Source organism: Lichenostomus cassidix, chromosome 11, assembly GCF_008360975.1.
Source record: "Lichenostomus cassidix isolate B80296 chromosome 11, HeHo_3.0, whole genome shotgun sequence".
Taxonomy (NCBI): Eukaryota; Metazoa; Chordata; class Aves; order Passeriformes; family Meliphagidae; genus Lichenostomus; species Lichenostomus cassidix.
In genome coordinates, this window is record NC_139492.1 from 12675039 (window position 1) to 12687743 (window position 12705).

At 39.9% G+C, this 12705-nt stretch overlaps 1 protein-coding gene across 4 annotated transcripts in view; it reads left to right on the top strand.

Moving 5' to 3' along the window:
• Positions 1 to 12705, top strand: part of ZNF423 (zinc finger protein 423) — a 227684-nt gene that overhangs the window by 128740 nt on the left and 86239 nt on the right. For all 4 annotated transcript variants that reach the window (XM_085071892.1, XM_085071894.1, XM_085071895.1 and 1 more), the window contains 2 exons: positions 1153 to 4376; positions 11152 to 11236. In XM_085071892.1, the coding sequence (XP_084928018.1) occupies positions 1153 to 4376; positions 11152 to 11236 (3309 nt within the window). The remainder of the gene's footprint in view (positions 1 to 1152; positions 4377 to 11151; positions 11237 to 12705) is intronic.

The following is a 12705-nucleotide window of genomic DNA, read 5'->3' on the forward strand; positions in this document are numbered from 1 at the left end:
TGTGGCAGCCTACATGCACAGCCGGGGAGTGTTTTATTGGTTTGTTTTAGTAAAAGCTGGAGTAGGAACATTAAATGTTTTATAAGGATGGTGTATCTCGAGAACTGGCTCCTTTTTGGAATCTCCAAATATTTGTATGGTCAGCACCTTCTGTCATTTACATGAACTTTATTTTTGCTTCGTTCTGTAGTTAGTTTTATATCAGACTAGTGGCGCTTATGTTTCGCTCAACATCTCTGCATTTGTTGGAATTAGGATATTTGAACTCACTCTCTTCTGTTTCTTGTTAACAATTCTGTTAATGGAAGCTGACGACATTTTATGTATTTTCCTGAAATGACAGTGTGGCTGCTGGAGTTGGTGCTGTGTTTCTTTATGGTAATACGGAATTATAAAATATTTTTCAAATCTTCATATTGAGTAAAGGAAATAGTTATTAAAACAGAGGCTGTGCCATTTTTTGGTTTATCCTGAACTTGGTTCTTTCGTGATATCTTGAGATCTCCAGTGGTGATTTTCCTGGGCTTTAAAAAATTTGTTTGATTTTGTACCAAGAGGGCAACATTACCTTTTATACAAGCAAATGTGGTGATGGTGCAGATCTGTTCTCTGATTTTCTTGAGCTCTCTCCAATCTGATGCTTTTATTCCACCTAGATGTTCAACTCTGCCTTTGAGCAGCCTTTCATTCTGTTACAGTTTTGAGACAGAACTGAAGGATTTTTTTAATGGAGACATTACTTAAAATCATCTTGATGTAGCATTTAACAGACCCACAAATTCACAGGTGATCACTTAACACTGTAGCTTTCTAAAATGTTTGTATTGCTTCGTTGCACATTGTGTTTTGCTTTCTTTATTCATTGTTTATTGCTTTACAGTACAGTGAGCAGGTGTTAAACCTGCTAAAGAAAAATGCTTTTTATTAACACTATATGTTGGCATATTTGTGAATTATGTGTACAAATATATTTTTATTTCTCTTTCTTTAACCTCCTTTGAAATTCAAGAGGGTTTTTTGGGGTTTTTTTTGAGTTGATTTTTTTTTTAATGCTGTAGTAGCAGAAGCCCATAGTGTTGTTGAGAGCTTTGTCCTTATTTCACAGATGCACTGGGAATTGTTTTTAATCTCCTTTCTGCTTTCCCATTACAGATGGTGATGACGACCCACAACTCTCCTGGGTGGCTTCATCTCCCTCCAGCAAAGATGTTGCTTCACCCACTCAGATGATAGGAGATGGGTGTGATCTCGGCATCGGGGAGGAGGAAGGGGGGACTGGCCTGCCGTATCCCTGTCAGTTTTGTGATAAGTCCTTCATTCGCCTGAGCTACCTTAAAAGGCACGAGCAGATCCACAGTGACAAACTACCTTTCAAATGCACCTACTGTAGCCGGCTTTTTAAGCACAAGAGGAGTAGGGATCGCCACATAAAGCTTCACACGGGGGATAAAAAGTATCATTGCCACGAATGCGAGGCTGCATTCTCCCGCAGCGACCACCTCAAAATCCACCTGAAAACCCACAGCTCCAGCAAACCATTCAAGTGTACTGTGTGTAAACGTGGGTTTTCATCTACCAGCTCATTGCAGAGTCACATGCAAGCTCATAAAAAGAACAAGGAACATATGGCAAAGACTGAGAAAGAGGTGAAGAAGGATGATTTTATGTGTGATTACTGTGAAGAGACATTCAGTCAGACTGAAGATTTGGAGAAGCACGTAATGACACGCCACCCACAGCTTTCCGAGAAGGCAGATTTGCAGTGTATTCATTGCCCTGAAGTATTTGTAGACGAAAACTCGCTGCTCTCACACATTCATCAAGCCCATGCCAACAAAAAACACAAGTGCCCTATGTGTCCAGAGCAGTTTTCTTCAGTGGAGGAAGTCTATTGCCACTTGGACAGCCACAGACAACCTGACTCCAGCAACCACAGCATCAGCCCTGACCCAGTCCTGGGGAGTGTGGCGTCCATGAGCAGCGCGACGCCCGACTCCAGCGCGTCGGTGGAAAGAGGTTCCACTCCAGATTCGACCTTAAAGCCTTTGAGAGGACAAAAGAAAACCAGGTCTGTTGACAGAGAGGAAGGCCAGAACTGGTCTAAAGTTACATACAGCTGCCCCTACTGCTCGAAGCGTGACTTCAACAGCCTTGCTGTTCTGGAGATCCATCTGAAGACCATTCATGCAGACAAACCTCAGCAAAGCCACACGTGCCAGATCTGCCTTGATTCCATGCCTACACTGTACAACTTGAATGAACACGTGAGAAAAGTGCACAAAAACCATGCCTACCCCATGATGCAGTTTAGCAACATTTCAGCCTTTCATTGTAATTACTGCCCGGAGATGTTTGCAGATATCAATAGCTTGCAGGAACACATCCGCATTACTCACTGTGGCCCAAACGCTACCCCTCAAGATGGCAACAATGCTTTCTTCTGTAACCAGTGCTCCATGGGCTTTCTGACCGAAGCTACCTTGACTGAGCACATCCAGCAGACTCACTGCAATGTAGGAAATTCAAAATTGGATTCCCCTGTCATTCAGCCAACACAGTCTTTTATGGAAGTTTATTCATGCCCTTATTGCACAAACTCCCCCATTTTTGGCTCCATCCTGAAGCTTACAAAGCATATTAAAGAAAACCACAAGAACATTCCTCTGGCACACAATAAGAAGTCAAAAGCAGAGCAGAGTCCAGTTTCTTCTGATGTTGAAGTCTCTTCCCCTAAAAGGCAGCGGCTTTCTGCAAGCGTAAACTCAGTGTCTAATGGTGAATACCCATGTAATCAGTGTGATCTAAAGTTCTCAAATTTTGAAAGTTTTCAGACCCATTTAAAGTTGCATTTGGAGTTGCTGTTGAGGAAACAGTCTTGCCCTCAGTGTAAAGAAGACTTTGATTCCCAAGAGTCTCTTCTGCAACATCTCACTGTACATTACATGACAACTTCCACTCATTATGTATGTGAGAGCTGTGACAAACAGTTTTCTTCAGTGGATGATTTGCAGAAGCATTTGTTGGACATGCATACTTTTGTGTTGTATCACTGCACCCTTTGCCAAGAAGTTTTTGATTCCAAGGTATCTATCCAAGTGCATCTGGCAGTCAAGCACAGCAATGAAAAGAAGATGTATCGTTGCACAGCCTGTAACTGGGATTTTAGGAAGGAGGTGGATCTCCAGATCCATGTGAAGCATAGTCACTTGGGTAATCCATCAAAGTCTCACAAATGCATCTTCTGTGGTGAGACCTTCAGCACAGAGGTAGAACTGCAGTGCCACATCACAACCCACAGCAAAAAATACAACTGCAAGTTTTGTAGCAAAGCTTTCCATGCCATCATCTTGCTTGAAAAACACTTGCGGGAAAAACACTGTGTTTTTGATGCTAGCGCTGAGAATGGTACAGCTAATGGCATGACCCCAACAAATAAGAAGACAGAAGGGGCAGATATCCAGAACATGTTAATGAAGAATCCGGATACATCCAATAGTCACGAAGCCAGTGAGGACGATGTGGATGCTTCTGAGCCCATGTATGGCTGTGACATTTGTGGGGCTGCCTACACTATGGAGGTTCTCTTGCAGAACCATCGTTTGAGAGATCATAACATCAGGCCTGGGGAGGATGACTGTTCTCGGAAGAAAGCAGAATTCATCAAAGGTAGCCACAAGTGTAATATCTGCTCAAGGACCTTTTTCTCTGAAAATGGCCTGAGAGAGCACATGCAGACCCATCGAGGCCCAGCTAAGCACTACATGTGCCCCATCTGTGGGGAACGCTTCCCATCACTCCTGACCCTGACGGAGCACAAAGTCACTCACAGCAAGAGTTTGGATACAGGGACATGCCGGATCTGCAAAATGCCACTGCAGAGCGAGGAGGAATTTATCGAGCACTGCCAGATGCATCCAGATCTCAGAAACTCCCTCACTGGGTTTCGCTGTGTTGTCTGCATGCAGACGGTCACTTCCACCCTGGAGCTGAAAATCCATGGGACATTCCACATGCAGAAATTGGCAGGAAACTCTGCAACCTCATCGCCCAACGGCCAGGCCTTGCAAAAACTCTACAAGTGTGCGCTGTGCTTGAAGGAGTTCCGGAACAAGCAGGACTTGGTAAAGTTGGATGTGAATGGCCTTCCCTATGGCCTGTGTGCTGGATGCATGACCAGGAGCACCAATGGACAGTCTTCAAGCTTGACTCCACAGGAGGTGAACGAGAGGCCATGTGGCAGCCTGAGGTGTCCAGAGTGTAGTGTCAAATTTGAAAGTGCTGAAGACCTAGAGAGCCACATTCAGGTAGACCACCGAGATCTGACACCCGAGACCAGTGGCCAAAGGAAAGGTACCCAGACGTCCCCTGTTCCCAGAGTAAGTAGAGCTGAACTTTAAAGCATCTGAGGGATAATCTCACATCTTCAATGTGAGAACTGATCTGATATTATTTTTTTTTAAATTGTCACTTCATCAAATCACGTGTGCTTCTAAAAAACCCCAGCAAAACAGGAGGAAGGGTAGAGTAGTGCACATAGAAAAATCAGATGTTTCTCAGCCTCACAGATTCCTTGATTCCTAGTGGCAGTGCATCAGATTTTTTACCACAGAACTGTCCTAGATTTACCAACAGAGTGCTCAGGCACTTGGGCAGTGGGGATTGTGTTTGTCCATGAATTCTGATTCTACAGAACATGCAGACCTGGAAAAGCTGGGGCAATTTAATAAAAACAGAGATGCTGGGTACCCAAAGCAACAACAAAATCTAATCTGTCATACTTGAGGAATGAGATTATTTCTTACCAGGAAAATAATACTGAGCAGGAGGAGATAAGAACTTGTGAGGGAAAATGTAGTGAATTCCATCCTACCCCCCAAATTCTCACCTAAAAAAAAAAAACCTCCTGTGCAAAGGAGCTAGTCCCTAGGAATGTCTGTCAGAGTGAACATTTTGAGGTTACTTGGAGGTCTGTGTGCGTTCGTGTGAGCTTGTTTGTGTGTGTGTATGATTTTGAAAGTGACTTTAAAAGAACCTGCTTCATGGCCCTTCTGTAGGGGCCATTAGAGGATAAGTAGTTTCTTAGCAAATCTGGACATTGTCTAATGCAGATTACATAAAAGTGTGCTGTCCTTGACTTTTTGCAAATAGCCTGCTTTCCCATTTCTTAGCTTACAAGTTACTTGGGAACATGCAGATCCAAGTAAGGTTCCAGAAGCCTACTCAGGAGATTAATATCATTTGCAGTTTATAGTCTTTTTAAATTATTTGTTGACGTTTTGGTTCAAGAATGGGCCAAGTCAGTCCTTCCTCTGTCAGGAACAGATGGAATGAGAAGTGGATTTTGGAAATCTTCTCAGGAGACCAACAGCAGACACATCTGAGTATTGATATCATCTGACATTTTTAATTAAACATGATGGGGTGAGATTTTCAAAAGTATCTAAGGAAATTAGGCACCCAACTCCTAATGAATAATTCCAGCCGTGGATGCCTGTTTATGTCAATCTGCTAATTAAAGCACCCACAAACACATCTTACTGAATTAAAAGCACCTGAAAATACCATCCATTCAACTAGAACGCCAGAGGCTTGGTAAGGAAGAGAAGGCCTTAAGTATATCCTGAGGACATGGAGTGAGGTGTCTCCCAGGGAGCTGGTGCAGGTTGTGTTCCTGGCAGGACTTGTTATCCCTGCTCCACATGGGGCTGGTTGGGGCAGCTGTGTCCAGCTGAGCTGGGCTGGGCATGGCCAGGCTGGAGCAGTGCCCCAATCTAGCCTCCTGAGCCAGTCCCACAGAAAGCTTGATTTCTCTTCTTGTTTTCTCTCTTTTGGTATCACTGGATATTGTTCCCTTTGGGTGTGACTAAGCCTCCAGGCAGACGCAAATAATTTTGCAGAAAAATGAGGAATGGAAATATCCCTCCTCTGGTGTAATACCTAGGTCTGTCTGGGTCATTGCCCTTCTCCCTTCTCAGGCCTTTATTTCCTTCTAAATTCTTTAAAAATACATCTGTTCTGTTAGGTAGGTCTAATTCATATTGCTGTGTCTATGGAATTACCTTTTCCTTCCTATCAGCTAGCAGAACACATTGCCATTTTCTGTCTTATTTCTTGCTTTAACTCTTTCTTTTCAGTGACAGCTTCCATACTTGTTCTCTCAGGGGAAAGTTTTAAGTTCTTCAATAAGGTAAATGCTTTGAATTTCATCCCATGAGGAAAATTCTGAGTTTCTTTGTAGAAGATAATGAAAAATCAGCATTTGTGATGAAGGCAAATGGTGCCTTACTGGTGTCTATGACCTGCACATATGCTAATATCAGAGATAAGCATCCCAGGAATATATATATTGTTATTAGGAATAATTCATTATTTTACCCTTCATTATAGGTACAAGACCTGAATTCTGATATCAGTTCAATTAAAAACTACTGGTGTTTCACTCAGGTTTCTGAAGGCAATGAGTGCCCTTTGCATTTGCCTAGTGAAGGGATTTTCAAAGAATGAAACGGGCTTTTAAATGGTGATATATGTCTGCATTCAAGAGCAGTGTTTACTTAACTTCATTGGCTTTATAGCAATGCCAAACAAGTTGAACATGAACTCTCTTGTCATCTTGTTACTGTGTTTGCCACAGGTAAAATACCACTTTACTGGAGCAATCTATAGTGCACAATGCATGTAGAGTAATCTGCACATGTTCAGAGAAAAACTACTTCTCTCCAATTCCTGAGCATTTCTACATTTTCATTTTTAAACATTTTATTTATATTTCTTTCTTAAATAGAAAAGCAGTTGAAGATTAGGAAAAGGTACAGTCAGAAGGAACAGACAAGTAGATTAGATTTTTGAGTAGTGGATATATATTTCAGAGTAAATAAAAATAAGCAGAATGAAATCCAAGCAAAAGGAAAAGATAATAACATATAAAATCTGTAACTTCTTTGTACATCAGAAATCGTTCCAGCAGCGGTTATTTACTTTTTGATAGAAGAGGTGAGTGTGGAAACCTAAAGGAATTTCAGGAAAGAAACCTTAAATGAACCCAAAATGAAAGAAAGGGAGAAAATAAATATTAGCCCTTGATGAATAAAGAATATTTGAGAAGAAAAAAGAACAGGATAAACCAAAGAATTCCTTTTTACTGTAGGTATTTAAGTTTGTGTATTTATGCAAGTGTATATAGCACTGCAAACAAAGTATGAATACTTTTGTTATATTTTGTTTTGGTTTTTTACTATTGAGTTATTTGAGGTTTTATTTTGCAGATCAGTAGGAGACAGCTAGATGAGCATTGAAAAATACTCAGAATTGCTTTGGCAATAAGAATGAAAGAAAGCACATAACCCTTGAAAATCCTGCTGTATTCTGTCTTACATTTTTAGTATGGCAAACAAACAGGAAGAAATACCTGTAAATTGATCATGTTTGTTTCTAGGATGCCTGCCTAGGATCCAGTCATGTTGATCAACAAGATAGATTTCCAGGCAGACACAGTTTTTGCATTGTGTATATGACAACATCCTCTTTGGAGGATTTGTGTTTAGGAGTTATAAGACAAGTCAATGGTCTCCTGCAAGAGGCATCACTAATACATCTTAGTAGTAAAAGATTTTTCTAACATCATTCTTTGTTTCATTCTTATAGTTTTGTGTGAGCTATTCTGTTTGGATAGGATTGAAAGTGTTTTTTCAGATAAGCATCACAATTAAAGGTATCGTTCCAGTATCTGACACAAGTATAGTTCAAGGCCTTTTCTTCATTCTCTTAACATCTCATCAGAGTAAATGGTTTCCTGTTTTTCTGAATATCCTTCTGTGTGTAGCACCTTCAGTTTTGAATACATTTTATTAACTCATTTTCACATGCCTTCTAGAGGAATGTGCATATCTTGAGAAACATGACTAATTGTTCAGTATTGAGATTTCTCATTTCCTTGTAGTGGAAACAGGCACATTTCACGCTGTTCTTTCTCTTACACAGATTTATCTTTATTTTGTACCACAGGTATCGTGAACAATGCATGTTTAACATTGACAGTGGCAAATGTTTAGACTTCAGTTACATTTTCTTCTTGAATGGTGTTACTATTTTTAGCCCATCTAGGTTATTTGGACTGAAGAAGCAAAGGACGTAGCATAGAAAGTTGGAAGAATAAACCCTATTGTGTTCTTTTATTCCATTTCTTTTCTCCTGCACACTTTCTTGGACTCAGTTCCTTCTCTTTGTTCTCCCCCACAACCCTTCTCTTCTCTTGTAAATCCACTTAAATGGAGGAATATTTTCTTTGTAGAACAGGAAACTATTTCCAGATTTAAAGGAGGATAGTCTGGAAAACCCATGGGAACAATAGATACTTCAGAAAAGAAAACAGAACCCTCTGTTGTTATTACTACAATTTTGTGCCAAGACTAGAATTAAATATCTTGAATTTGTGGGGAATGAGCTCTCAGCTGAAGGCCTGCTCATCTGGTCTCTCTTGTCACCTAAATGCCATCACCTAGACTCTGTTAGCTCCTTGGAGTGTGGAAATTTTTGTTGTCACCACTTGTGAAGGTAAAACTTTAAAAAAAGATAGCTGATCCATTAATAATGTTCATAAAGCAGAAAAATGGTAGTAGAAGATCACATTTGGTACCAAAACTACTTACAGTTGTATAAAACTAGTGCTGCCCATTTACAATAGTGGAAGGATGTTTTGTGACATTCTTTTAAAGACAGTAATTAGCCAAAGAAACCAACTCTTCCACCTCTTATACATTTGGGTGCTAATAAAGCTATAGTTATTTTGAGACCCGTGTGAGCCATTTATTAACCTCACTCCATGTCAGCTGGGGTGCCCTGTCACATGAGCCATTACCTTGCTTAAGCTGCTCTTTTGCCTGCATGGGCCTCAGCTGAGGCTAAAGGTGATACTGAGAGGAAGTCTGAAATCTGCTGAGGGCTCCTCATGCCAAGCAGAGTGTTTTATAAGATTGTGAAATGGTGTGGAGGAGTTTGCGCTGGGTCTGTGCATAAACAAAGACATCCTGTCTCCAGATCTGTTAGTAAGTAGCTTTCAGAAGCACCAAAATCAATTAAAAAAATGAATCATTTGTCTGTGTTTAATATAACTTTGAAGGTTTGAGACAGAGTCAGGCTGAAATACTGTCCTCTAGTTGCTTACTCAGGGAGCCCTCCTAGCTGAGATAAGCATTGGACAAGGCACAGAATTTAGCTTTGAAGTTTCAACGAAGAGGAAGGTTTCAAGTTTTAAATGTGACCATTCATGACAACATGAATCTGTCACTACCCAATCCTATGTTGCTCTTCGAAAGTTTTTTGTCTTTTGTTTTGTTTTTGAAGTAAGGAGCCCTCAGCATGTGTGTGCCAGTGTGTTTGAGAGGACATGTGTGCTGTGCTTGTCTGCCAGAACAGATTCCCCAGAAAGAGTGCTGCAGAAATCCAGCTGCTTTTCCATTAACAGCCTTGATTTCCAAATGGACTCCAGGAGGATACTTTCTTGAGCTGCCTAGGGATAACTAGCCAATCCAAACTATTTCCTTTTATATGATAGACTGTGTCAGCTTTTGGCCAATGGGGTATAGTCTTCTTCCTATTATCATGCTAATCACCCATTGTTATTTTAGCCTAGAAAGCCCTGCCTATGTGCAAACACATCCTGGTACAGAATTCATGGAATATGCCTGACATCCATAGACGGGTGCCTTTGTTATTATGGTGTTACAGCATGTTCATTAACTTCCAGCAGGCTACCTTGTTGCCATTGATGACATGGGAAGTAGTTATGCTCTTGTAGCACCTAATTTGTACTTTCCTCAGCAGGTGCTTGAGGAAATTGGATCCCATGCACAGAGGGGGTGACAGCAACTCCTCTGTTTAACTCAAAACTTCTGACTTATTACTGCTGTCCAAAAAATGGGATTCTATACCTGGGTGTGGGGTGGAGGCTGAAGAAAAAGTAATGTGCATCTAAAAGTACACAAAAAGTACCCAAAAAATATTTTCCTTCAAAAGGTTCAGAGGATGTTGTTTACTGAATTGGGTTTGTCAGTGCTGTTGGCTTGGGGTTCTCATCCATCCCTCAGCTAACTGAGCTTGTGGCTAGCACCCAGAGATTTCATGTGTGTTCTGCTGCCAGCAGCTCTGGCCATGGGGATACACACCTCATGCTCATGCCTACTGGCAAGTGTTTCAGTAGGAATTATTCTCCAGAAAGAAGTAGGCACAAAAGGCCTAATTTTTCTAAATTACACATCAAAAGATGTCTATTTAGATAGCATATTCCCATGCAGTAAATAAGTATGTACATCAGACCAAAGCACCATACTCCTGCTTTGGGAAATAAGAGTTCTTGCAAGTGTACAAAAGCTTAGCCTTCATGGTTTTTTGGTTCTTTGTTTTTTATTTTTTTTCCTGAGTAGGATGTCTAACTTGTCAACATGCATTTTAATTTCTGCAAATGGTTTCTTGGATTTTTTCCTGCCATGTTGCACAAGTACACGCATCACTGTAAATCTGAGTGCAAACCCCATTTTCCCTGTTTGAATAAATGGTTCATGTAATTGCCTCTTCACACTGTCTCCTGACTTCTGCAGCTTGGCCTCCCTGGTATGACTTTGAGATGGAGAAAATATAAATGGATTGTACTAGGAAACAGTTCTTTGTGGTAATGCAATTTTTCCAAGATTTCTGATTAGAGACCAATACAAAATGCATTTTTTCCTTCACTTCTCAGAATAGCTAACCATAGGTGCTTTGCCTACTCTATTTTGATTTTAATGAAAGGTGTAAATTTTTGAGAAAGTTGATCTTACTCTGAAAACAGTTACTTTTCTGTCTTTCACTTCACTCTGGGGGAATTTCACTGCAATGGGTTAAATGACAGGAGCAATCTCATTATGGCTCAAGTACTCAGTCAGATTTTCAAGTGCTGTAATTTGAAATTTTTTAAGGTGAAATTAAAATTTCTCCTAAAGCAGTTTGTTAATTAGAGATTGTGTTTATGGTCCCAGAAAAGCCTGGCCTGGGGATATCTGAGCAAAAAAAGCCTCAGTGGAGGAAATTTGAAGCATGTAACATGCTATATTCATGATCACACTTGCTTTATGCTACAGTGCAGTTTTCTCTAATCTCTTTTTGGTTATTAAACAGAAAAAGACCTATCAATGCATCAAGTGCCAGATGACCTTTGAGAATGAGAGAGAGATACAAATCCATGTCGCTAACCATATGATTGGTAAGACATTCTTTACACTAGGCCACTCATTGGCTGCTTGTTTTTTGCTACTCTTTGAAATTCACTATTCTAATTACTTGTTAATATTCATGCTGTAATTAATTTTTTTATTTTTCAAGGAAAATGATTTTGATGTAATGATTCTTCACTTCAAAGCTTTTTAAATATGTGGTTATAAAAGTGTTACTGCTGAGCTTTTTTCCTTATACTTCTGAGTCCTCATGTAGCATTTTCATTTATATTAAAATCAAACTTTTGACAGTATCTTCCATTTGATAGCATAAATTTCTCTCTATCTGTGTAAAAAGTACTTGCCAGTTGTCAACCACTTAGGAGCAATTATGTTTCAATTTTGTATGTCATGACATTGAATAGATGTAACTGCTAGCATTTTCCCATAAGTGTGGTGAATTCCTGAGGAACACTGTCAAAACAAAACACTTACAGAGTTATTTCAGTGGTTTTTTTCTACATTTTCTGACAATTCTGGACTTCAGAAAGTTCAGTTTATTAGACATACAAGTGTTTTAAAAATCAGTGCTTTCTGCCTTCTGCGACAGTCCTGCCACAGGAGTTAGTAAAAGCATTGTTCTAACATGATGGGTTGTATTTCTGCTGCAGCTGTATGATTGCCTCTCTGATGAACCCAAAGAAAGGTTTTTCCTGCATGGACAGATGTTATAAATATGTGTGTTGGCCCAAGAGGTCAGTTTATTTTGATGCATAGACCACAAGAAGGTACCTACACATGCCACTGTAGGCATGTGTTGGATGAGACACTTCAAGGGCCTGACAGTGCTCTCTGTGTCTTGTACATTCATATGCAGCATTTATCTCCCATAAGCATAATGGTTCTCCTTCAGCAATTTTACATTTAGGAAATTATTCTGCCATCAATTCAGGTATGTAACTCCTATTAGCTTTGAAGTGGATTCTGCATAAATACCAGAGAAAGAGAAATATGGACTGACAGAGTCTTCAAACCCCCACCCCCAAATGAAAAACATACATGTCAGTCACAATAATTTTCATCCAAGAGCCAGGCAGGCATTTTAAGCTAATGTCAAGCAGGTTAAGATAAAGATATCTAAAAATGTTTGCTTTTGTAGCAGGTGTTAATGTAATCTCTTGTTTGCAAGCTTGAAGAGTGAGATCCTTGTTAATTGGACCATAGTGATTTCATGTAGCTCCCTCCTAGATTTTAAGAAAGAAGTCCTTAGCAAGCTTAGCACTTGTTTCAACTTAATTTGTGATCCAGTTGCTAATAAATTATTTTTAAATATGAAGGTCATGAAATACTGAGTTAAGGTTCTGCTTGATTCGAGAGGGAAATTATTTTTTTCTTTTGGAAAAATGTAATTGCTTCATTTTCTAGTAACTAATATGTGAAGTTTATTTATGTATATGCCCATATGTATGCTGTCTGGAATAATATACAGTTATATACATGACCTTACAAAGTTCTTAGC